Below are 23,928 nucleotides of genomic sequence, written 5' to 3' on the forward strand. Positions count from 1 at the left end.
GCTGTTGCTTACTTACTTTGACAGTTTTGATCGAGGGCTGAGCCAAAATACCCTGGTTTGCAGAACTGGCAGTTTGCTCCATGGGTGTTGTGTAAACACTTGGTGCATTCTCCAGTGACCCTGTTGCAGGACTCTGGGTCTGTCACATCGATGTTGTTATTGCAGGGACACGGTGCACAGTCAAGCCCGGGGCTGCCTGGTTTTTTGTAGAACCCACTAGGACACTCGTCACACTGATTGCCTGTCGAAGAGGAAGGTAAAAATACTTGCTGCCTATGGGAATTCAAGTGAAACATGTAATTTCCAGTAATACTGCTAAAAGATTCAGACTGTCTGTTCAAATGCACATTTCCAATGGAAAATATCCACTTGTTTGAGACTTGCCCTTTAATTCTATGATCAGTTTAAATTCCATCTCCCACACTCAAATCTGATGGAAACACACTCTCCTCATCCCAAGTCGTTTTTACCAAGGAAGTCCTTTCAGTACGATTAAATAGGTACCCCCTCATGCAACACCTCCAAACATCTTTTTTCCAGCAAAGTCCTTTCAATGGCAGTAGCCGGGTTCACCATATTTGCAGGATTTTTCCTGGGGCCTTCACCTCAACAGCAGCATGAGAAAGTGGGGGATGCCCTTTCCTGGAGCAATGCAGAGCCCAGCAGACCTGCTCTTCTTTCCATAACCCAGTGGAGGATCCCCAGCAGGTCAGACGAGCTCTGAGATGCTCTGTCCTTGCTTGCTGGCATTGCAATTACTTCTGCACGCCATCCCAATGCCTGTCCTGATTGGGGTGCTTCCTCTCTGCATCTCAGAAACCCTTCTGGGCAGGCTGGTATTGCTGGGATCTCATCCACTGGCTCATCCTCAACCAAGGACTCTGCTCCTTCGCCGTGATCCTCAGCATCAGAGGCTTTCATAATCTCTGAGGAAGTGAGCCTGGTGCCGCAGGGGTGACAAGAGCCTTGCCGGGAAGGAGCAGGAGAGAGAAAGTCCAGAAGTGAGGATTGTGGTGGTTTGCGAGGACCAAAGTCCGCTGGGTGAGTACCAACAAGGATAATTTTGGCCCTACAGCAATTACGCAAGAAAAACTGCTCTTACAAAGGAACCTGGCCTAAGTAAAGATGACAGCATTGGTTTAGTTTTTGGCAGTGTTTCCCATTAAGGTTTGCTTCCATCACTGGAGATCTTTCTAATGGCCAGGGGGAGGGAAATATTTTCAGTTTTCCCTGCAGAAATTCAAGCTAAGTCAAGGGGATCTTGGGAAGCAAGGAATCAGTTTGCTGCAAAAATATCTGCATTTCAGATAGCTGTGAATAGAAATCTTGTTTCTAAAGTGACCCTTTGAATGGTGAAACAGTCACTTTTGGGCATAATATCAAAGCAAGATTACTCTATACAAAGAAATATTTTCTCTGATTAGGAAACCTTATCTTTTGATGCCCTGTTCTTTCCAATTTGGGCTTCCAATGCTTGTTTTTCACAGGTAATGAGCAAGTGCAGTTGTCTCTGTCTCTCCCCACCAGGTTAATGTAATGTTCCTGGGAAGGAGGAGATGTCCAGAGAATGCCATTAGATTAATTGATGGCTTCACTGTATCGAGGTAGGTGAATCTCTCTTTTTCAAACACTAACTGTACAATTCCCACTTTTCTCAGTCAGGATTTCCTCATCTAATTTCAGCAAATTTTAGTGTTAACTTTTCTATTTTATTGCCATTACCTCACTTGTCATTTCTGAACAGAGGACAGGCAGAGGATGGTAATTTTTCTCTCTTACATTAACTTTAATAGAACTAAACCCAGTCCTTGTTTTGCTTCTTACCTGAATATCCCTCAAGACAATTGCAGACTAGTTGTGCAGACTGGGAGTCCTGGTAACAGGAACGTGCGAAATACCTACTGCTTGTAGGTGCCCCTGGGCACATGCATGGGCGGCAGGGTTCTCCATTCAGAGGATTTCCATAATAGCCATCCATGCACCTGTCAAAACAGCCAACACAAAGCAGCAGAAATTGTTAAGTGCTCCTTTCAGTCCCTGCAGGTGAATCAATTTATAATGTATGTATAATTAATTTAACATTCCAAGTCATTGTAATGCTATCCCCATTAATTGGTACAGATATATCAAGCTACAAAGGTGTTCTAAAATGGAAAATCAGAGCTGCATTCCCAAAATCTGGAGCAAAAAGAAAAAAACATGTTTTCTTTTCAATAAATATTTCTGAAGACTTTCACCTTCTCTGGAACAATTTTAATCCAAATGATAACATATACATATGACATATCATGCTTGCTCTGCATAGACAGCTATGTAAAAATTCTGTATATTCACCTATCACCACATTTTCATGCATACAAACAAAGAGTGGTTGGCATGACATTGGAAAGTCCTGGCACGGGCAAAAAAGCAATGATTCATTCAGAGCACTCAGAGAATATTGCATATTTTAGATGCAGCCTATGTATTGAAATCAGCCACGCTCTGTCTGACATGCTCTGCAAACCCAAGGGGACGGCTGTTTCGAGGTGGTGGTGGCTGTGCTGTTACCCAGACAGGCAAGGGGCTTTGGGGGCCCCTTAGGGACTCAGCCACCTCCACCACCCTACCTGCTACCGCCGCCTCCGCGTCCTGGCCCCCCATGGCCCTGCAGCTGCTGCAACTCAGTGGCTTCTGAAGCATCCTCAGTCTTTGATCTGCTTTGCTACGGCAAATGGGAACACAATTCTCTGTATGTATACAAGCCAGGCTAAAAGTCTTGGATATTCGATTATCCTCACCCTAGGGTCTGGGGCTCCTTCAGAGGTGCAGAGCAACAATTAGTTCAGTCTCCCATTTTTAATCTATTTACCACCTACAAGCACAATAGCCAAAGGCTGTATTGTCCAAAAGCACTGCAAGAAAAGCTCAATAGGTTTCATGGGGAAATCCTCTTAAAAGTGAACGGCAAGGTACAATCCAGCCAAAGTAAACTAAACAGCTAACAAATTTAATTCTGACATCCATGTTGAACTCTGACACTGCTGCTAGTGTACAGAATAAAGAAGAGGAGCACTGTTTTGAATGGAGCTGGAACGTGTGGGAAAAGTCATTTGCTAGTCACATGGAAATAACATGAACCAGCAAACAGGGCATGTTTATTTAAGCTCCTCAGAGATAATTGCAGGCATTAAAATGAGTATTCAGCACGAGGTTAGCCTATTGGCAATTCAAAAGCTGGCAGGAGTCAGTGTATCTCACACGCAGTGCTTTGCACGTGTCTCCAAGCACACAGTGCCGTGGCACTCATGTCTCAGATGCGTTCTGGCAGGGAGCCCGCTGCGATGCCACACACGTGCCGTGCCCGCAGTCCTCCCGCAGGCATTACATGCACCTTCCCATGTGCATCTGCTGAACAAATACTTCCCTGCCATTCAGCAGCGAGGCCCAGTTTAATCCTGGGTTTAGGTATGTATTTCCAGTTGAGGTCATTGATGGATGGTCATGAGGATGTAGGTAGGCCCCCAGCTACACACGTGTTTCAGAGAGCACCAGTATTTTGGTGAACTTTGCAGCGCTGCCCATCAGCTTACCTTTCACAGTGGCTTCCAGCTGTAAACCCGCGGCAGTTCAGGCACGCTCCGGTCACTGGGTTGCAAAGTTCTGCATAGCCGTTACACAGGCAAGGACGGCAATGGGGAAATCCAAAATACCCAGCCAGACATCGGCTGCAGCGCTGACCATCCACCTCCCGGCGGCAGGAGCACTGCCCCGTCACCTGGTCACACAGTGTGCTCAGTGAGCCTTGTGGGTGGCACTCGCACGCTGGAAAACACCAAAAGCAAAGCTGCATCCTGAACATATTCCCACCAACCCTGCTCATCACTGACATTGCTCAAAGGCATTGTGAGCAGCAGGGATAAAAACATTGTTATTTGTGGAAACATTTTTATATTGCTTCATACATAATCATGGATTCAAAGCCCTAAAAAGTTAGGGCATGAAGAGCCTGATACTGGTACTGGTGCCGGCTGCCAAGTACTCACCATAGCAGCCGTGGAAGCCGAAGCCATAGCTGCCCACAGAGCAGGTATCACAGCAGCGTCCCACAACGTTGGCTTTGCACTGACACTGGCCCCCCAGTTTACTGCAGCTGACATTCAGTGACCCTTGGGGATTGCACTTACATGCTGCCACGGGGAAACAAAATCAAAATAGGTTTCATTGTAAAGGAGTGTGACAAGTCTAGTAAAAGCTTGCAGGTTTTATACTCAAAAATATGAAGGAAAGAGCTTGACTACTCTCATCAGGGGTTCACTAACTACTGATGGCCATGGCTTGGATTATTTGATGCTGTAGCACTGATGGTGACAGTGTACCAGGCACCAGCACAAGTCTGGTATATAGAGCTGCCACTTTCAGGGCACAGCATTCAGCACATATTTGGGATAGGACAGAGGAGGGTGTAGCAAAGTGTAGATCCAAAATGGAGATATCCTGAAGTCTAGAAGGATTTGATACAAATCTATGTCTAGCTGCAGCACTGGACATAACCCCCAAGCAGTACTTAGGCAGCCTGCACCTGTGTATTGTTTGGTGCTTTCTGGACACCTTGGACTAACTTGTGAAGTGAAGCTGGTCTGCTAGCTCACAGAGGATGTTTGTCCAGGATGCTCAAATGCCAGCAGTAGAAAGCCAAAGTGCCAAGTTTCATTGGGAGAATCCCATCACTACGGGAATTGGGCTAATGGGGAACCAGCGCAGCCCAGACTTAAATGAGGGGGGTCTGTGGTTGCATAGCCATGACCACATCAGAGGACGCATGAGTGAGGCATCGATCCTTCCAAAAATAGCCCAAACTAAGTAGATGCTATCAAGTCCATTGAAGGCAAGGCTCCCTGAAAGGAGGTGGCCATCAAAGTTGTCCAGAAAGGCCCCTCCTGTTACTGGAAGGGCAGAGAAGCTCCATTTTTCTGAGTCCAACATCAGGGAAGCCTCCTGAGCCACTGAGACCAGCTGCCTTTTCTGTAGTGGGTCCAGGAGACTGTCTGGGGCTTCAAACCCCATCTGCCACTGCCCTTTTGCTGGGACACCACTGAGGTTTTCTTGCTGAGTCTCTTCCAGCATATCAGCTTGTGTGCCATCATGCCTGGAGTCCTACCAGGACCTCCAGCTGGCCTGCAGCATCCAGGGAAAGGGCTTAGAAACTTCTCTGTCATTTTACAGCAGCCAGAAAAGTAGGAAAGTTACTGCTTTGGCCATCTGGTGAAGCTGCACTCAATTGAAAAGCTCTTCAGAAAACATACAAGCACTGCCATGGTCCCTGCCATGCTGCTCCATGAAGCTCATCAGGTGTGATGGACTCCAACAGCCATGCCACCAAAAGGTGTTTGCGGTGCACTCAGGGTTCCGCGGGACGTATTCTGCATGTCCATACATACCACATGCTGATCGGCTTCACTTACCTACATCACCATGAGCTGAGAGCTCTCCAGTCAACATATCCTACAAACTCAAGGGAAAGCCAGTAACTGTCCAAAAGAGCTGCCTGTGCAGGTTGCTCCTTACCGACAGCGCCGTTGTGAATACGGGCTGACATGCTCACTATGAGCCGTGTGCACGCTTCGGGCAGGACATGAGGTCCAACTTCTGATGCAATTTCAATACAGTGATACTTCTGGTACTCATCTAAATCATTTTCACTGCATAAGTTCTCCACAGAGCTGATTCTGGGAATAAGTCCAAGCTTTGTTGTTAAGAGGGAAAAGAAAATATTTTTGCTTAGATATACCGAAAACTAGAATTTCCCACATTCTCTTACTATGCTTCGTATTGCAAGAACAGAGGCCTGGAGCACCGCGTTTCCAAATCTGCCATTGTGCTGGTCAGTCATCTACATTCACATTTATTCTGAAGGTCTAGACATTCCCCAAATTCTTCAAATAAAAGAGACTGTGTATAATAAAGTCAGTTTATAATAAGACCTCAGCTATATGCTCAGAACTGTTTTTGCTTCTAAGAGGTGCCATGTTGATGACTCCAAAAGCAGTATCTGGCCAAAATTTTTAGTTGTATTACTGAGAAAGAAAAATCAGCTGAAGCTTCTATGTCCAAGTATGGCCAGCCCTTGTCAGGTCCAGTTCTACAGAAGTAATTAGAGGAATGGACTTAAAAATATTTTTCTCAAGAGAAGGACCCAAAACTAACACCCCGTTCCTAACACTCAGTTCCTAACTTGGTGGAAACTTGGGTAATGTCTGGACTTGATTCCCGGGGAAAGTACAGAACTGATTTTACTTTTCCAATGTCATCTTTAAAGGCATACATGATTTTTTAATTAGAGCCAGACAAATTATAGAGATTTAAAAAAAAAACTAAGTGATGAAGAACTGCAAGAATTTATATCCCTTGCATCTTGTCAGCATATGTGGAGCAACAGATAGAGGTACATACTGTGGCTATCAATTTATGCAACAAGTATGACTTGGTGAGCTATTATTGTTTTGCTCCATGAAAATTAAAACAGATACAATTCTGTCTTTCCATACAAAAACATGTAAACACAGCACCAACAGAGGTAAGCAGAAGCAACTTCCTTGAATTTCTATTAAAACACACGAGAAATGATTTTAAAATATTTTTAGTAAGTCTGTGTAAAAATAAAATCACACTGGTGTAAATACAGCCTTGAGGGAATTGTGACAGAACTACTCACTGAGTCAATCAAGATGAACGATTTCACCTTTGGGTCAGAGGGCTGAGAAAAAAACACATCCACAGAATATTCTGTTCCTGGCTCCAGGCAGACTGGACTTTGCAGAAGTGCAAGCCTGAAATAAAAGCACAGTTATAGCCAGGAGCTGGGACAAGACAAGTTTAGTGGATGCTGTGAGCGCTCCCTCCCCTCTGTGCCTGCATCCGAGAGCCTGCAGCCCTGAGCAAGACCTGCTGCTGCGGGGAGCACTCCCAGCCCCACTGCTTGTGGGCTTTGGAAAAGCTGCATGACTTCTGCCTGGATGATTCACCAAGCGCAATTTAAACCTGGCGAGATTAAACTGAAAATGGCAGGTTTTACGTCTTCAAAAGGACTTTGCAACTCACTGTTCGTATTTGTCCTTTCCTGTCCCTGTTTGATCAGGACTTGGGTCACATCCTCTTGGCTCTCTCTATTTTTAGCATAGGTCCAGGCTGAAAAGTTGGTTTTGAAAGTAGGCTAGGACAGTGACTTTAGGTCAATATTTCCTTTCTATACTGAAATAGCTGCAGTTATATCTTTGCCAAAGCAACAATTAACCCCAGGAGGATCTCAGGCTGCTGGCTTGGACAAATCTTTGCCAGGCTGAGGACTGGAGCATCAGACTCTTCCTTAGAGCCTACGTGCTATTGTGGTGTGACAGCAACAGGAAAAGCCATACATATGTTTCTAATATTCCCACTTTCCCACACATTTATCGTTCTGCAGTGCTTCAGTAAAATATTTGTACACAGAAAATCCACAGGCAAAAGAACAGGAATAGTCAGACCTCTTTGTAGCTGGGAGGGGCAACACATGTGGCTCCTGTGACAGGCCTGTGTTTTTGCAGCGTTGACTTGACAAAATACCAGCGGGCTGGACAGCAACACTTGCCATCCAGTCTTCCAAGGACTAGAAACAAAGGACAAAAATGATGGTCATTTTTCATATCTGAAAAACCCAGTTTCTCTTTGCAAGGGCTAATGAAAGCCATCTGAACGACTGCACGCTGCAGTAACAAAACAGATTTTCTCTTTGTTCTTTAGAGAACTAAAAAAAATAAAGTTATTTGTGAAAAATGCATTATATTTGCAATGGCTAACTGAAGAGCAGGAAATGGGACCTCAGCTGGTGCAAATGGAAACAGCTCTGTTAAAGACATTGGAGTTGTTTCCTTAGCACAGTGTTGTGATTATCTGCCTCCTCTCACATGTAATAAGGAATAACAAATATAAAAGACTTTGTAACAAAAGACTTTGTAACAAAAGTCTTTAAATTTCAGCTGTTTAATCTAATCCTTAGAAGGAAAAAGCAACATCAAACCAGCCCACTGCAAAAAAGTTCTCATGTTTTAAAACACTGGGAGTTTTGTTTGCCTCGGAATGACAGTAAGAGACCAGAACGCAATAGATAGAAGGAGGATCTCAAGTGGAGGGATTGTCCCAGGGAGCTGCAAAGCGAAAGGGCAAGGCATGTACAAACACTGGTACTGATAAAATACTTGCCTGTGTTTTTGAAGACATGGGTACGGACTTGGGTTTAACCAAATTTGGGTTAACTGATTTCCCTAGACATGTCCTCATCATTGAGAAATTTTGTCCAGGCAAAAAATAAGATTTGGCTATTTTCCTACAATTTTCACACATCTCAGAGCCCAGCTGGAGCAACTGGGAAGATGGATGTCTGCAAAAGCCGTGGATAAGTATCTGCTCAGATCACCCCTGCTTGTGCACTTGATCCCCTCTCAGCACGACTCCTGCCCAGAAAATCCCAGCTAGAAACACAAGACACCCATCTAAAAGTAGCTGCATTTTACATGTGTCTGATTTGGGAACAAAAGTCCAGTCCAAGCAAAGGTACCAAAAGAGGAATTCCAGAAGATTAAATCTTGGTCAATGCTTAGAAAATACTTGTGATGCTGATTTTTCAGACATGAGAGGAAAGAGTCCAGGGGATCAGTGGAGGGTATGTTGCTCTGTCAAGAAGTGTGAAAAGGTAAAACAATTTTAAATTTACATATAAAGACTGGGACAAGTTGTTGTGTCCTATTATTGACAAAATAAACCCTGCATCTATCACAACACCTCAAGAAACATGAGACATCTCAAATACCTCAGGCTCATAACGAATTGTGATATCAAAGTCCATAGCAAAGGGAATGTTGTTGACGGCAAATCTCAGCCCAGCTCCGCTGGGAATGCGGGCGAAGCCGAGTCCTGTCCATGTGACAGACCGGCCGGCGCTGGGCTGCCTGAAAACCACCGACACAGCTGAGTCCTGTCCAAATTGCACTGCACCCTGCAAAGACATATTGACATTTTCAACAACACACAGAGTCAAATTACAAAAAAAAAAAACAAACTCAGAAAAAGAAAGGAAGTATTTTTGCCACATTATTTACTTATTTCAGCCATCAGCCAGCCTAATTTTCTGAACAAGCTTGCAATCAACGCTCTAAGAACTCTCCTAAATGTAGGATGTTTGGGGTCACATATAGAGAAAAGCTTCCTCTAGCTTTGCAACAACAGCAACAAGAAGCACTAGAATAATCCATCCATCTCTCGATAGTTGGCATCTTCAGGCATTCACATTGCAAACCTTAAACAGATTAAGCTTGATTTCATACATGGTTGGACTTTTCATTATAAGCTGAATAAATAAATATCAATACTTACAGTTACAAAGCTGACAGCATTTAAATGCAGTAGGTACCATGTTAACATCTAGGTACACTTAAACATTGGAAATGCCTTGCAAGCAAAACAAAGAAAAGGATTTTACCTTTCACGGGGGCTCTTTCCCTCTAAACAATTCATTGAACCTGAGCCTACAATGGCATTGGACACAGCAGAGAAAGCTGTTGATGTGAACTATAAAATGTCCAGCTTGACTGTGTACCAGAAGAATTGACTTCATTTGTATAGGGATTGTAATGTCTAGGACTGCGAATCCCATGTGTTCAGACATTTCCTTCCCTCTGTTGCAAAATTAAATTTCAGTATTTTATGTAACCTTCAGTAACTATTAAAGTACCAATTTACCTGTTCCAGTCCAGATTTTCTTAGACTTCGTTTCTTGCTCCTGTCTAACACAATCTTTCCATTTTCAATGGTGAACTCATAGCCTTGCTTCTGGAAGTAGATGTCACACCTTGGAAGAGTGCTTGGTTTAACCTATGAAGTAAAAGTAATGAGAGAGGGGACAATGTTGGAGAGCAGGTAATCAGCTAAATGAAAATCCACACTCTTAAAACAAGCTGGGTGAAACTCTAAACTACGGCCCAGCAGCTGCTGGAAACGCTTTTCCCTCCCTCTCTTGCAATTAACTTGCACTTCCTCTTAAGCTATGTCCCAGACATCTATTTTCCATTTAATTATGGGACTGTAGGATTATTACCGGTTGTGATTATACGTAAATATTTGCAGATGTGACCTGCTGTCCTGGTTTCAGCAGGGATGGAGTTAATTTTCTTCTCAGTAGCTGGTGTGTTTTGGATTTTGTGTGTGAAGAATGTTGATTAAAACATTCTGATGATACGAGTTGTTGTTAATGAGACCAAGGACACTGTCTGGCTTTCCAAGTCTCGTTAAGGTCGCGTTAACGTGCAGATGCGGGAAGCTGGGCAAAAGACAGACAGAATAATTGATCCAAACTGGCCAAAGAGAGTATTCCATGCCATAAACGTCATGCTCAGTATATAAGTGGGGGTTGCCCATGGGAGGGGGCATCATTTTCAGTTATTCCTTTTCTTGTCGGGTATCCGTTTGGGCACCCTTGGCATCTTTTTCTTCTCTCTTGCTTGCTGGCATCGTTCCCTCTACCTTGCTAGCTTGCTCTTCCCCCTTTGCTTGCTGCTTGGTGTTGTTCCTGTGATCACTGCTCAGGACGGGCTGCGTCGGTCATTCGGACATTGGGTGGTGAGAAATTGTACATTGTTCATTTTGTATATTTTGTATATTTTGTATATATTAATATCCTTATATCCTGTTAGCTTTGTAGTTTTTAGTATTTTTAGTAAACTGTTTTTATCTCAACCCACGAGTTTTCCTTTCTTCCCAATTTCTCTCCCCTGTCCCACTAGGTAGGGGCAGGGTGAATAAGAAAACTGTGTGGTGATCCGGGCTAAACCACCACACCTGCAAATAAACACTTTTTATTATTCCTTCTCTATAGCTTCTGGACAACACAGTGGAGAAGAAATATTAGTAAAAATGCAGGCAGCGGAAGGAACGCATTCCAGACTTGTACTCTGCATGAGGAACAACTACCCCCATTTTGAGGGGAAAAAAAAAAAAGTTTTCTAAAAACATTACAGAGGGATGCCAAATTCTTGAGGAAATTGAGCTACAATCAGCGCCATTATATAAGGCAGCAGGAATTAGTTCAATGGAGCAGAGAGGAATTTGATTCTTCCCCTGTTGGAGATTCCCAGGAATATCACAGTTCATGATAGCTGTTGGCAAGTCAAACACTTTCCTCTAATTTAAATAATTAAATTAATTTATCTAATCCATGCTAGAGCAGCCCACACTTGAGAAGCAGCAAGGAGAGCTTTGCAGGTCACACCATGCTGTAGTGACTGTCCCGTGGTAACAGTCACCATTATGTGACAGTCATGTCCATGAAGAACTGAGGATGGTCAAGGGACTTGCTTTGTATCTTCCTGCTAAAGAGCTGCTCCGGCTGCTCCCCGAGCGAGGGCTCCTCTCCTCAGCCTAGGCTCCTGTGCCACTACTGCATGGATCCCCTCTCAGCACGACACCTAAAAAGCCAATTACATACCAAGGGTGCAGAGCCAGAAAGGGGCTGTGCATGCTCAGCTTCATAAATATAATAATCCAGAGGTAAAAAGAAGTAGCCTGGGGCTGCCTCATTACACTGGCGGCTCACGATGTTGGGAAGGCACTTGCACTGACCGTCCTTCGGTGAGCACCTAGGGTAAGAGGTGGTAAAGGGAGGACGTCAGAGCACAGCATGGCTGGGTCCTCACAGCATAAGACCAGCTCAGCTCCACCCTTGTTTCAGCTTTGTTTTGTTTCTTCCACTCCTGGATCACCTTGCCTATTAAACTTCTTTCTCCACCCACCCCTTCTGTTTCCTCCTTCTGATGCTGGATTTATTCAATGCTACTTTTTTGCCACTTAGGAGGCATGACATGCTTTGTCTTTCTCCCTCCAATCCATACCTGAAGCACAAATCCTTTTGTTTCCTGAGCATCCGTTACTATCTATTCCTGTATCCATTTCTTGTATCTGTTCCTATATCCATTACTGTATCTATCACCATTCCTAAGTATCTACCACCCATAATTTTAGAGGCACAACGTGAGATCAGAAAGACCTTTGGTTTGATGCGAAACAGTAATTTTCATATACTCATACTCTTATTTAACACATTAGATGATCACCAGCTTTGATTTACCTGCTCACAGGGAACTGCTCTATTAACCTAATTAGAAAGTATACCCTAAGAGTTTATAAAACTTAAAACCAAGAGAAAACTTGAAGAATATTAACTTACAAGTTATTCTGGGATCCACCAATGTCACAGTCACAGGGGGAACAGCCATACAAGCTGTTGCCAAGACCCCAGTATCCTACCTGGGATAAAAAGTAAGTGAAAGATTTTTTACGGCAAATATTTAAGTATGTAAAGCACAACAGAACTTATTCCCCTGGATGAATGATGCTCTAGAGCACTCCAGGACTGCCTGCCTGTGCTTCACCATATGAGATTGCTTCTCTTACCAGACTGCATGGGTGCTCAACCACTGCAAGAATAGCCAGATATTTACCCATTTGTGCAAGCAAGTTTTTCTGGAAATAGCAAAGATGGTCTGAGAACATTAATTTGCATTTATTTTCTTTCCTGTGAGTGCTCCTCCTAGTGCAATTTGATTTCATAAGTGTTTGTAAGCAGTGAAAAAGAACTGGATGTGTCAATGCAAAATGGGCGCATACAGCTGTAAAATTATTTTGAATTTTGACTTATCGTTTACTTTTCTGGCAATGAAGAGGTGGTAGCTGAGAGAGGGGACTCCTAAAACCACATGCAGAAGTAATAACAAAAACTGAGTACGTACGAGGCATGTTTCACAACGTCGCCCCGTGGCAAACCGCTGGCAGAGGCACTCTCCAGTGGCAGGATCACAGATGGAGAAAGGCAAACTGCCTGAGGGATTGCAGTTGCAGGCTTCGGGGAGAGAAACATGCAGTTACCTCTGTGGGCCCCGGTGACAGCAGCAGGACTGGCATTTGCTTTAGATGTGGCATTAGTGTGACATGCAGTCTCTGTCCTCTGGACAGATACTCTGCAGATGGACATGTCCTGGCAGCCCTCGGACTGTCCTCAGGGAATGGACTGTTTCCCCAGCGGGGACCCTCTCTGGGGGGAGCAGGGGCACTGACAGAAGTCCAGTGCAGTGGTTTGCCATGCGCTGTGTGCTGATCTGCACTGTGCAGTCTTTGCATGTTGCTGAGTACCATGTGGTGAGCATAATGTGCTCACAAACCCACAGCGTGCCTGGGTAGGGGCGGGATGTGTTTTTCAGTGAGCCTCGCTGGAAAGAAGAGCTGGCTGGAAGCTCTCATGGCAAGGCAGCAGCTCCTGCCATCTCAACACTGCACCGTGTAGTGCAGAGTCCAAATATCTTAACAGCAATTCCTGGGATCCCCTCTGTGGCTTTTCATTCACCCTTGTGCTGATTTTGATTCTGAAATTATTTTCATGTGTTTTAATCTCCCTTTTCAATTAAATTGCATATTTAAGAATGCTTCTATTAACAATAGCCTGATCCATTATAATATACTATGTATTCTGCTAGTGACTTTGCATCTTTCCCATCTCGGGCACCAGGTACATTAAATTACTCTGACATTAAATTATAGCAGCCAACTGGATATTTTGTGAAGCAGGTAGTATCTGTGCATTACTGTCCACATCTATGCATTCAACTATCTCCATCCCTTAAAAATGCCTTGGAAAGAAGAACAAAAGAGGTGGTTTACATACACTGGCAGCCCAGAGGGTCACTGCCGCTCAGCCCGTAGTAGTTCGCCTTGCACTTGTCACAGCGGACACCCTCCACATTCTCCTTGCAAGGGCACTGGCCCGCGATCATTCCCAGAGCAGGATCTGTGCGGCTCTCGCACACACCATGGTGCAACGTACCTTCTGGGTCGCAGTCGCAGGCTGTAGGCATGGTCAAGGAGACATATAAGAAAAGCACATTCAGATATAAGCATGAAAATGCAATTACAGAACTGCAAGTAGGCACAAATTCAGGATTCCTATAAAGGCCAGAGACGTTCATCCATGCTCGCTGTGTTGGATGCTTTACAGCTAATGCACAGCCACTGCTGAGAAATATGATGAGAGTGTTTCCAAGATCTACTTTTTCTCTGGGAGAGAGTTACAGTCCTCACTTTAGTAGAAATATACCCTTTGCTTTGGGTAGAAAGAGGTGTTACTCATCCACTCCCTACCCTCTTCAGAGTACCCGGGGAGGAGAGGGCTCTATAACGACAAAGTATAACTTTTGGGGATGCTCTCATGAAAGCTGTAGGGTTGCAGAGGGTTATCAAGCGTAAGCCACCTCCCCAGAGCTGGTCTGAGTTGGCCATAGCTGAATTATTACTAGAAGCAATGGATTCAGCAGGGGACACTGCCTTCGTGGTGCATCCCATTTTTTCCTAAGGCACTGCATATTTCGCACAGCAAAGCTAACATCTACCACACCAGTTCCCAGGGTAATCTCCCCTTAGCTTCTTAAGGACTTGTCATGCCAACCAATTACTACAATTAAATTATAATCAGAGCATTTTTCCCATCCTATGTTAATACTGAATTCAGATCATTTTTCAGGAGAAGGGCTTTCATGCCTCAAAGCTTATTTTTCATGGCAGGTATCTAGCAAAAGTTATTGCTCCTCCCATCATTTTGCACCTCTCCTGTAATCCCGGACTATCACAGAAGCAACAGCATTATTGCTATTCATATTTATATTGACGTTGTTCAAGAAAGATGATAGCCCTGCTGAATTTCAGAGCTCAGTTCAGCAACAAGTTGGAACGTGCAGCCCTTTTCACAATGCTGCTTCAAAGGTGTTGTCATGCAGCTACTTTACAAGGCACTTTGGATGTTACAGGTTTGGTAACATTTTCATAACCCTATGAGCATTTAAGCATGGGGATGCCATAGGGCTCAGAGCAAAGAGAACCACAACCACCCCATTTTGACTCATTCTTATAGAAGCTAAAGAAGCAAAGCTTACGGAGGCATGCGTGAGGGTCCGAGATTACTTTGAGTGGATCCCGGTAAAAGAAACGTTTGCACTGGTCACAGTGTTGGCCCATGGTGTTGTCCTGACAGTCCTCACACACACCACCGCTGACCCCACCACTGGCCTGGTACACGGCCATGTCAAAGTGGCATCTGCTAGAGTGGCCATTGCAGTTACACCCTGAAACCAAAACAAACAGCAGGATATTTTGCACCACGATTCCTACTGTTGTGGTCTTGCCACCATTGCTGTCTACCGTTAACATGGGGTTACTTGTTAATCATATGATTTCAGTGCCCCAGCAAGATCATCGCTTCTCAGCCTCGTGCTTTACAGCTAGGAGGAAACACTGGGGACTTACGACAGAACTGGGCCCTACGCTTGGAAAAGGGCCCATGCAGGTGAGTGTGCCTGATATGCAGCGGGGAACACTGTGCCCCTTAAGAAAGATCTAGTTGAATATTTGTTACAGATCCTAATATATTATCCTACACTACTCATTACTGTGGAAATAAATCATTTAGTCTGGTCTTTCATTCACAAGAAAGACCCTATGCAAACCAATGAATGATCTTTTTTGCATCAGTTGCTTTTTCCTCTCTTTATTGTTTTTTTCTCTTTATGAAAAGTAAGAACACAAACCAGCTCTTGTTCTTGTAGGACAACACAGCACCGATGGATACAGGAATCCACCTGTTTTTCTAGATGAGGCATCGAAAAGTCTCCCTCCCAGAAACCCAGCCATCCCATTATGCATTGTGCCAGGATTATGCTACACCCACCGCCCCCCCAGCTACTGAAAAAGAAAATAAGATTTTGAGTTACGTTTGCAAGCATTATCTTGTGCCCCTTCAGCTGGCCTCCAGGGAGCATCATTGTAGAAATCTTTACATCTTTCACAGGACAAGCCTTCGGTGTTATGGTGGCAGATACACCTCCCATGGACCTGCAACGTGGTGAGAACAGAGAGGAGGAGAGGTGACATCAGAGGAGAGAAGATATCTGCTCAACATATGCTAGCAAGATCGGGAAAATTCACAGCTCTTTGGCTCCCTCAGCTGACATAATTCTCAGTTGTTTGAGTATAAGGTCTGGAGAATACCTGCAAACTTTAACCAAACAGTTTTAAAGCCACTGAGTAACATTTAGAAAAAAAATACTTCTAGAGGTATCAAAGGAGACTTCAACTTTTAAAATTCTCTCTCTCTCTCTCCCTACATGTCTCTATATTGAGATACATATTGTCAAGGAGAAACAACCTCTTGTTCCCAGAAGGAAAGAATTCATAACCATGTTCTTCAATTTTTCAATAATCCATTTTTCATGGATTAGCTCTGCATTATCAGCTATTCTTTGTGCCAATGCCTCCTCTCCTCCCACAGTGCCCCTGAGTCCAGCTGGAGTGTGGAATGCATCCAAAGAGTGGCCATGCAAGTCTGCACACACCGCAGACTACTTACTGCATTATGTTTGCATCATTACAGCTCTGGTATTTTGTTGCTATTTTCAACATGTCTTGTCCCAGTTGTTTTTGAAACACCATTCTAGTGGCAACAAAGAGACAGCTTCTGAGCAATACAGCCCGGGGGTTTTAAAGGAAGAAGCTGTATTGAAACATTTTACAATTTGGACTTGCAAATGGTCAATCCAATGGTCACCAGAGAACTTCCTCTCCCTCCCTCCATCTCTTCCTTCCTCCAAAATACCAGGGAGGGACTGCCCTTGTTGGCGACAGCGTTAATGACGCACCATCCCAGACTGATGGAAAACATCTCCCCGCAGATTCTGCACAGGATCACACTGGCTGGCATGGCCATTGCAGAAGCAGCTGCCCCGCACAACCATCTCATAGACAGCATAGTAGTACTTCTCCAGGGGATCACTGTGCCTTCTTCCAAGCAGAGCATCCCCAAGAGTGTGGAGTTTAGTAAAATTGATCCTTAGGTTTGTCAATGTAATGAGATCTGGAAGGAAAGAAGAGAAATCAAGAGCCCAAGTTCACTCAAAGATGAACAATATGACATCTTCAGCTTAGATCAGTCACCCAAGAATTCCCTCATACTGAAGAAACAGTAAAAATGATCTGATATTGGCCGAGACCAGTAACCCATACTGTGCCAGGGCATAGGCCTACTCCTGGCACAGAGCTGCGTAAGCATTAGCATCCTCTTGGTATGGCTCTGGCTAGAGCTAACCTGTGTTTTCCCAGTAAATGCCTTTGTGAGTTCAGGTACAGCTTTGGGACTGCTCCCAAAAGGCAGTGTGGACTGGCCCATCTGATCTCAGAAGGAAAGGTAGTTCAGCTGCATGCATGAGCTCTGCAGAGCTGCGCCGTTCACCCTCAGGACTAGAGAACAAGATTGGCTCATTTTATTAATACAGATGTCTCCCTACAATCTTTTGGTACCTAATTTTCAACATCATTGACTTGCACCAGCTGAGCTTTTCACCCTTTCAGTGTACAAAACAAGCAACACCAGCAAAGCATCTCTGGAGAAAACCTGTACTGTCCATACCTTGGATATATGGCACATACGGATTTTCTATTTCAAAGCTGGGATCCAAAGCTTTTAAAACAACCTGCAAAACAAATTAATATAGCTCTATAGATCACTGAAGCTAATCTTTTTGGATATAAAGCCTGTTACCTGAGACCCATTAGTTACTAATGCCATTTTACTGATCCCATAGAAGAAAAAACACAAGGCTGTGGCCCCAATTCAGCATGTGCTCTCACCTGGTCTTGTTTGAGAAAGGCAAAAAGACCTTCTGGCAGATTGACATGTCAGGAGGAAGGAAAAGTAGTGCCCTAGAGAGATGTAGAGATAGGACCAGCACCTACCAAAGGGATCAAAGGACAGGCTCCTGCCTTTAGCAGCAGAGACTGATGGAGAGTCAAGATCTCTTATGAGGGGGACTTCCATGTGCACTTGGGAAAGCAGGAAAGAGCTGTAGAAGTTTTGCACAAGTTGGTTTATGAGTTCATTTGGATGTGAAACTGAGGTTAGAGTGCAGTGTTTGTCTTTCCCTCTTACTTCAGTACTTGGCAATACCTCGCCTTCAGTGGAGGGCTCGATGTCTGAATATCTTGAATCACAAATGACGTCTCCCACACTTTTTGCTGGACCAGAAGAGATGTTGGGAAAAGAAGCTGCACAGTCCTGTGCAAAATACCTAAACGCTTTCCAAGTCTGACCAAAGTCGGTGGAGCGCTCAACCAGCATTGCTGCAGGCCGAAATGTCTGCAAGAAACATTATTTCAAGAATCCCTCAGCCAGGTGTTGATAAGACATCTCAGGGGTTGTTCTATTGACACTCCTGTTTGGGGGATGCCAACAGTTGCCAACTAAAATTCTGCGTTTTGGAGCTTGTAGGCTCCTTACAGGGCTATTGTGCTGGTTATGTGACTCTCTGAAGAACTTGTGGTCTTCATCTGAACCCTCTCAGGAAAACGGAATGTCAACCTTCCACATAGATATAATACTACTTTATAAGTAAGGAAGTTTACCACGACAATGTAGGAATTTTAGAGAAAAAAATTTGTAACCATCTGGATCATAATGGACATGCATGAGCAGACAGAACTAAACTTGAAGGAGTAACCTCAGTTCAGAAATGCCCTAAATTTTTAGGGCTTAATTTTGCAATTTAAATTTCTTTTTTCAGCTTTAATTCTCAGATTTATAGAAAATAGTACCAGCAGGCATGTGAATAGGAAGCCATTCAGTCTAACCTCCTCCCCCCTAAGGCAGGATCAACTATAACTTAACCATACTTGACAGATGTTTATCTAACCTGTTCTTACAAACCTCTAAGGACGGAGATTTCACTGCCTCTCTAAGCAATTTATTCCTGTGGTTGAGTAATTAGTGTATAACATTACATAAAAGCTCTGGTTAAAGATGTACCTTAAAAGTCAGGATAAGATGGCTGAACTGGAATAAAGTTTCTAGGTCCAATCTAATGCTCACATGGTCAACACCTGAAAAGAGAAGGAAAATGCACAATGCACACATTGCAGGGGTTGCTGAGACAGCTTAATTATTTCCTAAAGCATTTGTGCTTTACACTACAAGCACTATTTTTTTTAAACAGATATTTGTGTTTTATACACTCTGTCATTAAACATCTGTAGGAAAATGTATCTTTTGCCACAAATCACATTTCCCTGAAAAGCAAACACTGTGAAAAATACATGGCCACTGTATATGACACAGCACTGCCATGGGTCCTCTGGCCAGCTCTTGGAGATATTGTGCTTAAAATTTCTCTAGAAAAACAGAATTTCAGAAATCCTATATTGCTACACACAAATAGGTTTAAATCACTCAGTATTACTGAATCAAAGAATGGATGCAGTTTTGCCTCATCTCTTTGTGAAGCCGATGTGATGAATACCAATGAGATAAATAAATCTCACAGTAGCATTTTGCAGTAATATTTTCTCAAAGAAACTTACCATTTTCCGACTGCCACCAGTTTTTTTTCCTATCGAGCTCAAAAGTTGTGATAACATTTTCAATCATGTGACTGTTGTGCTGTGTATAGGGATTATACGGGTATCTGGAGTCACAGAGAAAGCACTTCTGTTCCGCCTAGAAAACAAAATGAGCAGGATAAAAGATGAATTTGGTCTCTTCTCTAAAGATCCAGTGGATATTCACATATTTATGCCATTGCACGATTGCAGCTTGCCATGTTGCTTTGGGTGCCTGTGCTTTTAATCACTTGGGCTTTCATATATAAGGGACAAGCCCAAGAAAACCATCATATGCACAAACCGTGCATATAGTAAATACCAGCCTTGGTATGCCTTAGGTGCTCTATAAACAATACACTTTTCCAGTTGTAGAAAGGGATCTCAGTAAGCGCAAAGAAATAAGTTTATCAAGGTGTTGATTCTGGATTTAGCTGCAAGATGGTTTGTTTTGCAAGAGCTTCTCGGGAGAAATTTATTTTTTAAAAGTTGAGCTTTTATTCCTGTCTCATAAAGGCTGTAGAAACTTTCAGCCAGAGATGGCAGTGAGGAGGCAAGGGAGGACTGGATCTTTCAAGAAGTCTTGAAGAGGAACATTGACTAAATCATTTATACTTTTTTTTCCTCGCAGCTCAGAGACCCAGCCAGGAGCTGGTGCTGTGGTACAAATGGAAGGCAAGGCTGGATCCAGGTACAAAATAAGTAGGTGGTCTGGGCTGACACCACTGTCAGTGCCTTTTGTAGGCACAGGGAAGCTGGAAAAGTTTAAAAATGATGCAAAGGAGGAAAATTAGGATGTCAATAGGATGAAAGGGTCTTGTTTGAAAATGTAACAAGCAGAACATGAAGGTGGCAATTATTAGCCAATATCTCAATGCTGAATGAGAGGCTTTTGTCTGCAAAAGTGCTTTGAAAGTGTAGGCAAGGAGCTCTTATTTAAGGTGATAAGAGGGGGATTGAGTGGGAGATGTAAGGAGAGGTGACAAGGTTAACATTGCCAGGCTGGGAGATGACCCGTGCTCAGCCATACAGACAAGCCCAAGCAGCGTGCAATTGCAGCCGGCAGTGCCATGGGGAAGCGAACAGCAGTGGCTGTGCTGAGGGATGCCCAGGGTGGGCAGGGGCAGCTGCGCTACGCAGACGGACTCTATGAGATTCGGGCAGAGCCTGACAGCGAGGACTCAGGGATACACCAAAGTGGAAGGCGATGCCCAGGCTGTGTGGCTGGCTGACAGGGATGCTGGCAGGGAGAAGTGAGGACAACACAGCACCTCAGAGGGAGCTGAAGGAGGGGGCACAGATTCGGTGCCCTTGGCCAGGAGGCTGGCTGAGATGCTGCTGAAAACAAAAAGTGGAAGTTGGTGGCAGGAGCTGGGCTGGAAATGACCTAGAAGGGGATGGGCAGAAAGCAGCCAGCATGCTCAGAATCTATGGAGAAGTATTAGGAATAGTTTGGACATCTTTGTATTATGAAATCACCTGGGAATTATTCACATTTAAATAAGCAAAGAGATACAGATTTATAGGTGTGGCATAATTAATGTGTTTTAAACATGAAGATAAATATATATTATATTCAGCCATTCTAGACCACACTTAACAAATGTATGAATGTACAATTTAGAAGATGAGACAGAAAACAAAAAAAAAGGACTCTGTCATCTCATTTCACAAAGCTCTGGTAAGGAGAGCTCAGGTTATGGAAGCATTTGGCAGGACTGCACACACCCACTCCCTAGTTCATATAGACACATACAATATGACAGTCAGTTAACTTATGTTTAAGGTTGCTCTGTAAAAATCTTTTTGTGCCCTAAAGGACAAGCATATGCTTGCCCATGTAAGGCAAGTCTGGCAGATCCCATTTGCCTCTGAAGTGTGCAGCTTTATACTCTTCTCAATACTGGTTCCTCTTTCTTTTCCTTTCAAAACATGCATAATTAGTAAACCCAATCATAGGGCTAAAAACCACTTAACCTACATTTAGAAACCATAAAACACATTAAGGACTAAAAATGATTTGCAGTGCTTCTTTTCAAATACAAAGCAGTTGAACTCTAATTTTTTTTTCCAATCTGAAATTTCAGTAAAACATCCCAACCGAGTCCTGGCTCTTGGCAGCTCGCCACGTTGACTAACACAAACTTTCACAAGTGAGGTTTGCTCTCATCGTGATGCCTGACGCAGGTCATCAGGAGGGGAACTGGGGGAGGAAGCTCTTGGCTTTGCAACATGCAAAGCTTCCTGGCCTGCCTCCAGCAAAGCAGTCAAGACTCTGCTGGTGAGAAAGAGAACTGAGTGGGACTCTGATGCACCTTAGGTATCACACACATTTAAGAGGAGCTGGTGCAGCAGACCACATTGCCAGAGTACAAGCCTATATCTCTCAAGCTCTGCAAAGCAGCAGAATTTGTAGCTCTCATCCTCTTCAGGAGATGGTCACCAGGGGTCAAGATACGTTGAAGCAGCATTAAATCACAGGGATTATTGCAGAACAGCTGTTCCTTTTCATGAGTCTGTATTTACATAATTCAAAGGATAAGTACAGGCAAGTGAAAATATTATTTTTTTTTAATTGCTCTTTGATCTCCTCTTAAAAAGAGGAAGAAAAAAAGGCAGTCATCCAGCTAAGGGTCAGAAAGATGATGTCTCTGAGATGGCTCTTTGTGCCCGTCTACCAAGCAGTGCCAAGACTCAGAGCACAGCCAATGAATTAGTGCCCAGGATCCACTTGCTCAAACAATGTTGGGAAAACCAGCAAAGGGTGAAGAGCGGCTCACAGGCTCATTTGAGAGAGTAAAGAGGTATTTACATTTTGCAGAAAACCACAGTTGCAATGAGTAACTTGGAGCAGTGCTTGGTGCTACCTCAGCATGGCAGAGCTTTGCACTGTAAATGTGTCACAGCGTTTTGCCAGAAGGTCATAAGCGGTAATTATTTTCAAATGCTTATAAACTAAGCTGTTTTATTAGCTTCCTCCTCAGCCTACAGCTGGTATTTAGTGAAAATATTTCTAATTGCAACAATTTATTAGCTCAGTGGGGCCAAGTCCTCCAGGACATGCAACAGGGTAATTCCCATTTCTGCCTGCCCGTGGCTCCTGCACACCCGCTGGTCCCTCATGGCCCCCCATCTCTGTCACCAGGGAGCTAGAGGGATCCCTCTGATCACCCATATTTCAGATCTACCCACCCACCCACCCAGCCAAAGACTGGACTACACCATTAGGTTCTCCCTCTGCTGGAGATGGTTTTCTGCTTTTATCAACATTGGTCTTATTTCAGACCAAAAGACATGAGAGGACATGGTGCGTATCACTTAACAGGCTGCCTCAGGTCTCAGCACTGTACAGGACATGTTCTCCAGCGAAGGCCGTCAAGGAAGTGCCTACAGCCTGCAGGACTATACTCCTCCTGCTAAGCACTCACGCATGTGCACACTGTGATCTTCACCTCTGAGACATGAGTGGGAAAAGGACCTTCAGTGCAAAGCTCCTTCAGAAATCCCTGTGCTTATTTGCATCTCACGGATATTGCTCCCTCTTGAGAAGTTATACATCACTGTGGAGGCTGTTTGCTGCCAAACTCTCCATATGTGCTGCAATAAGGCACAGCCTTCCACCAGGCTTATGTCATACTGTCTGATGTTTTTTTCCAGACAACTTCACTAGAAACTGCCTAGTCTGGGCAATTTCCTTTTACAGATGAGAATATAATTTGTAAGCAGAGTTCAGTTTATTAAAAAGAAAGAGCAAACCAACCTCTAGGTAGCCTATAATGCAGTACTTCTGAGGGGCGTTCATTCCACAGGTTGACGAGGCCGTTAATTGCTTGCTGCGACCCAGGAGAAGGTCCCCAACGGCTGGATGGCAGGATCCAGCATCACAGTCATCCTGTGCATGCTGCAGTCTTATCAGCACTGAGTGCAAAAGAAGATCAGAGATGAAATTGTTTTGTATATCCAGCAGTATTCTCCAGAGAAAATCACTTACATCCTAACATCAGCAGAAAACGAAATTATCCTTTGCTCCTTTCATCCATAACAATACCGTTTGGTAGAATCCTGAAGAGCTTTGGTAATGAACACACCTGCTGCAAAACCATTATAAGAAATATAGCTAGCTTATTGCAAATCTGTTCTAAAAATTAAATTCTCAGCACATTATTGCACAGTAAACATGCCAGGGTACGACAAGCAATAATTTATTATGCTTCCTACCCAGGCATACCCATAGCCAGCACTCCTGCAGCAGAATCACAGACATTTCAATTGACTCTGTGAGCAGAGGCATATTTGGATCAATTCTGCTGATTTCTGCTGATTTCCAAGTGCTAATGTGGAACTGAGACCAGGATTGACATCAGGGGTCCCTCAGATTTTCTGATAACTTGCAATGAACCTCCTGGTCTGGTCCCAGAGTCTCCATTCAGACCCCATGGAACAGTCATTAATAATTAA

General features: G+C 43.9%; 1 protein-coding gene across 2 annotated transcripts in view; it reads right to left on the bottom strand.

Moving 5' to 3' along the window:
• Positions 1-23,928, bottom strand: part of LAMB4 (laminin subunit beta 4) — a 42,278-nt gene that overhangs the window by 17,626 nt on the left and 724 nt on the right. For both annotated transcript variants that reach the window (XM_086739960.1, XM_086739959.1), the window contains exons 2-22: positions 23,231-23,388; positions 19,453-19,588; positions 18,902-18,975; positions 18,047-18,235; positions 17,510-17,573; positions 16,743-16,957; positions 15,819-15,939; positions 14,985-15,173; positions 13,724-13,903; positions 12,795-12,904; positions 12,233-12,312; positions 11,495-11,645; positions 9,754-9,885; positions 8,825-9,010; positions 7,503-7,624; positions 6,695-6,809; positions 5,548-5,725; positions 4,026-4,169; positions 3,573-3,804; positions 1,825-1,982; positions 17-241 (exon numbers count right to left, since the gene is read on the bottom strand). In XM_086739960.1, coding sequence (XP_086596086.1) covers positions 17-241; positions 1,825-1,982; positions 3,573-3,804; positions 4,026-4,169; positions 5,548-5,725; positions 6,695-6,809; positions 7,503-7,624; positions 8,825-9,010; positions 9,754-9,885; positions 11,495-11,645; positions 12,233-12,312; positions 12,795-12,904; positions 13,724-13,903; positions 14,985-15,173; positions 15,819-15,939; positions 16,743-16,957; positions 17,510-17,573; positions 18,047-18,235; positions 18,902-18,975; positions 19,453-19,588; positions 23,231-23,388 — 3,159 coding nt within the window. The remainder of the gene's footprint in view (positions 1-16; positions 242-1,824; positions 1,983-3,572; positions 3,805-4,025; positions 4,170-5,547; positions 5,726-6,694; positions 6,810-7,502; positions 7,625-8,824; positions 9,011-9,753; positions 9,886-11,494; positions 11,646-12,232; positions 12,313-12,794; positions 12,905-13,723; positions 13,904-14,984; positions 15,174-15,818; positions 15,940-16,742; positions 16,958-17,509; positions 17,574-18,046; positions 18,236-18,901; positions 18,976-19,452; positions 19,589-23,230; positions 23,389-23,928) is intronic.

Source organism: Chlamydotis macqueenii, chromosome 1, assembly GCF_036417535.1.
Source record: "Chlamydotis macqueenii isolate bChlMac1 chromosome 1, bChlMac1.mat, whole genome shotgun sequence".
Lineage (NCBI taxonomy): Eukaryota > Metazoa > Chordata > Aves > Otidiformes > Otididae > Chlamydotis > Chlamydotis macqueenii.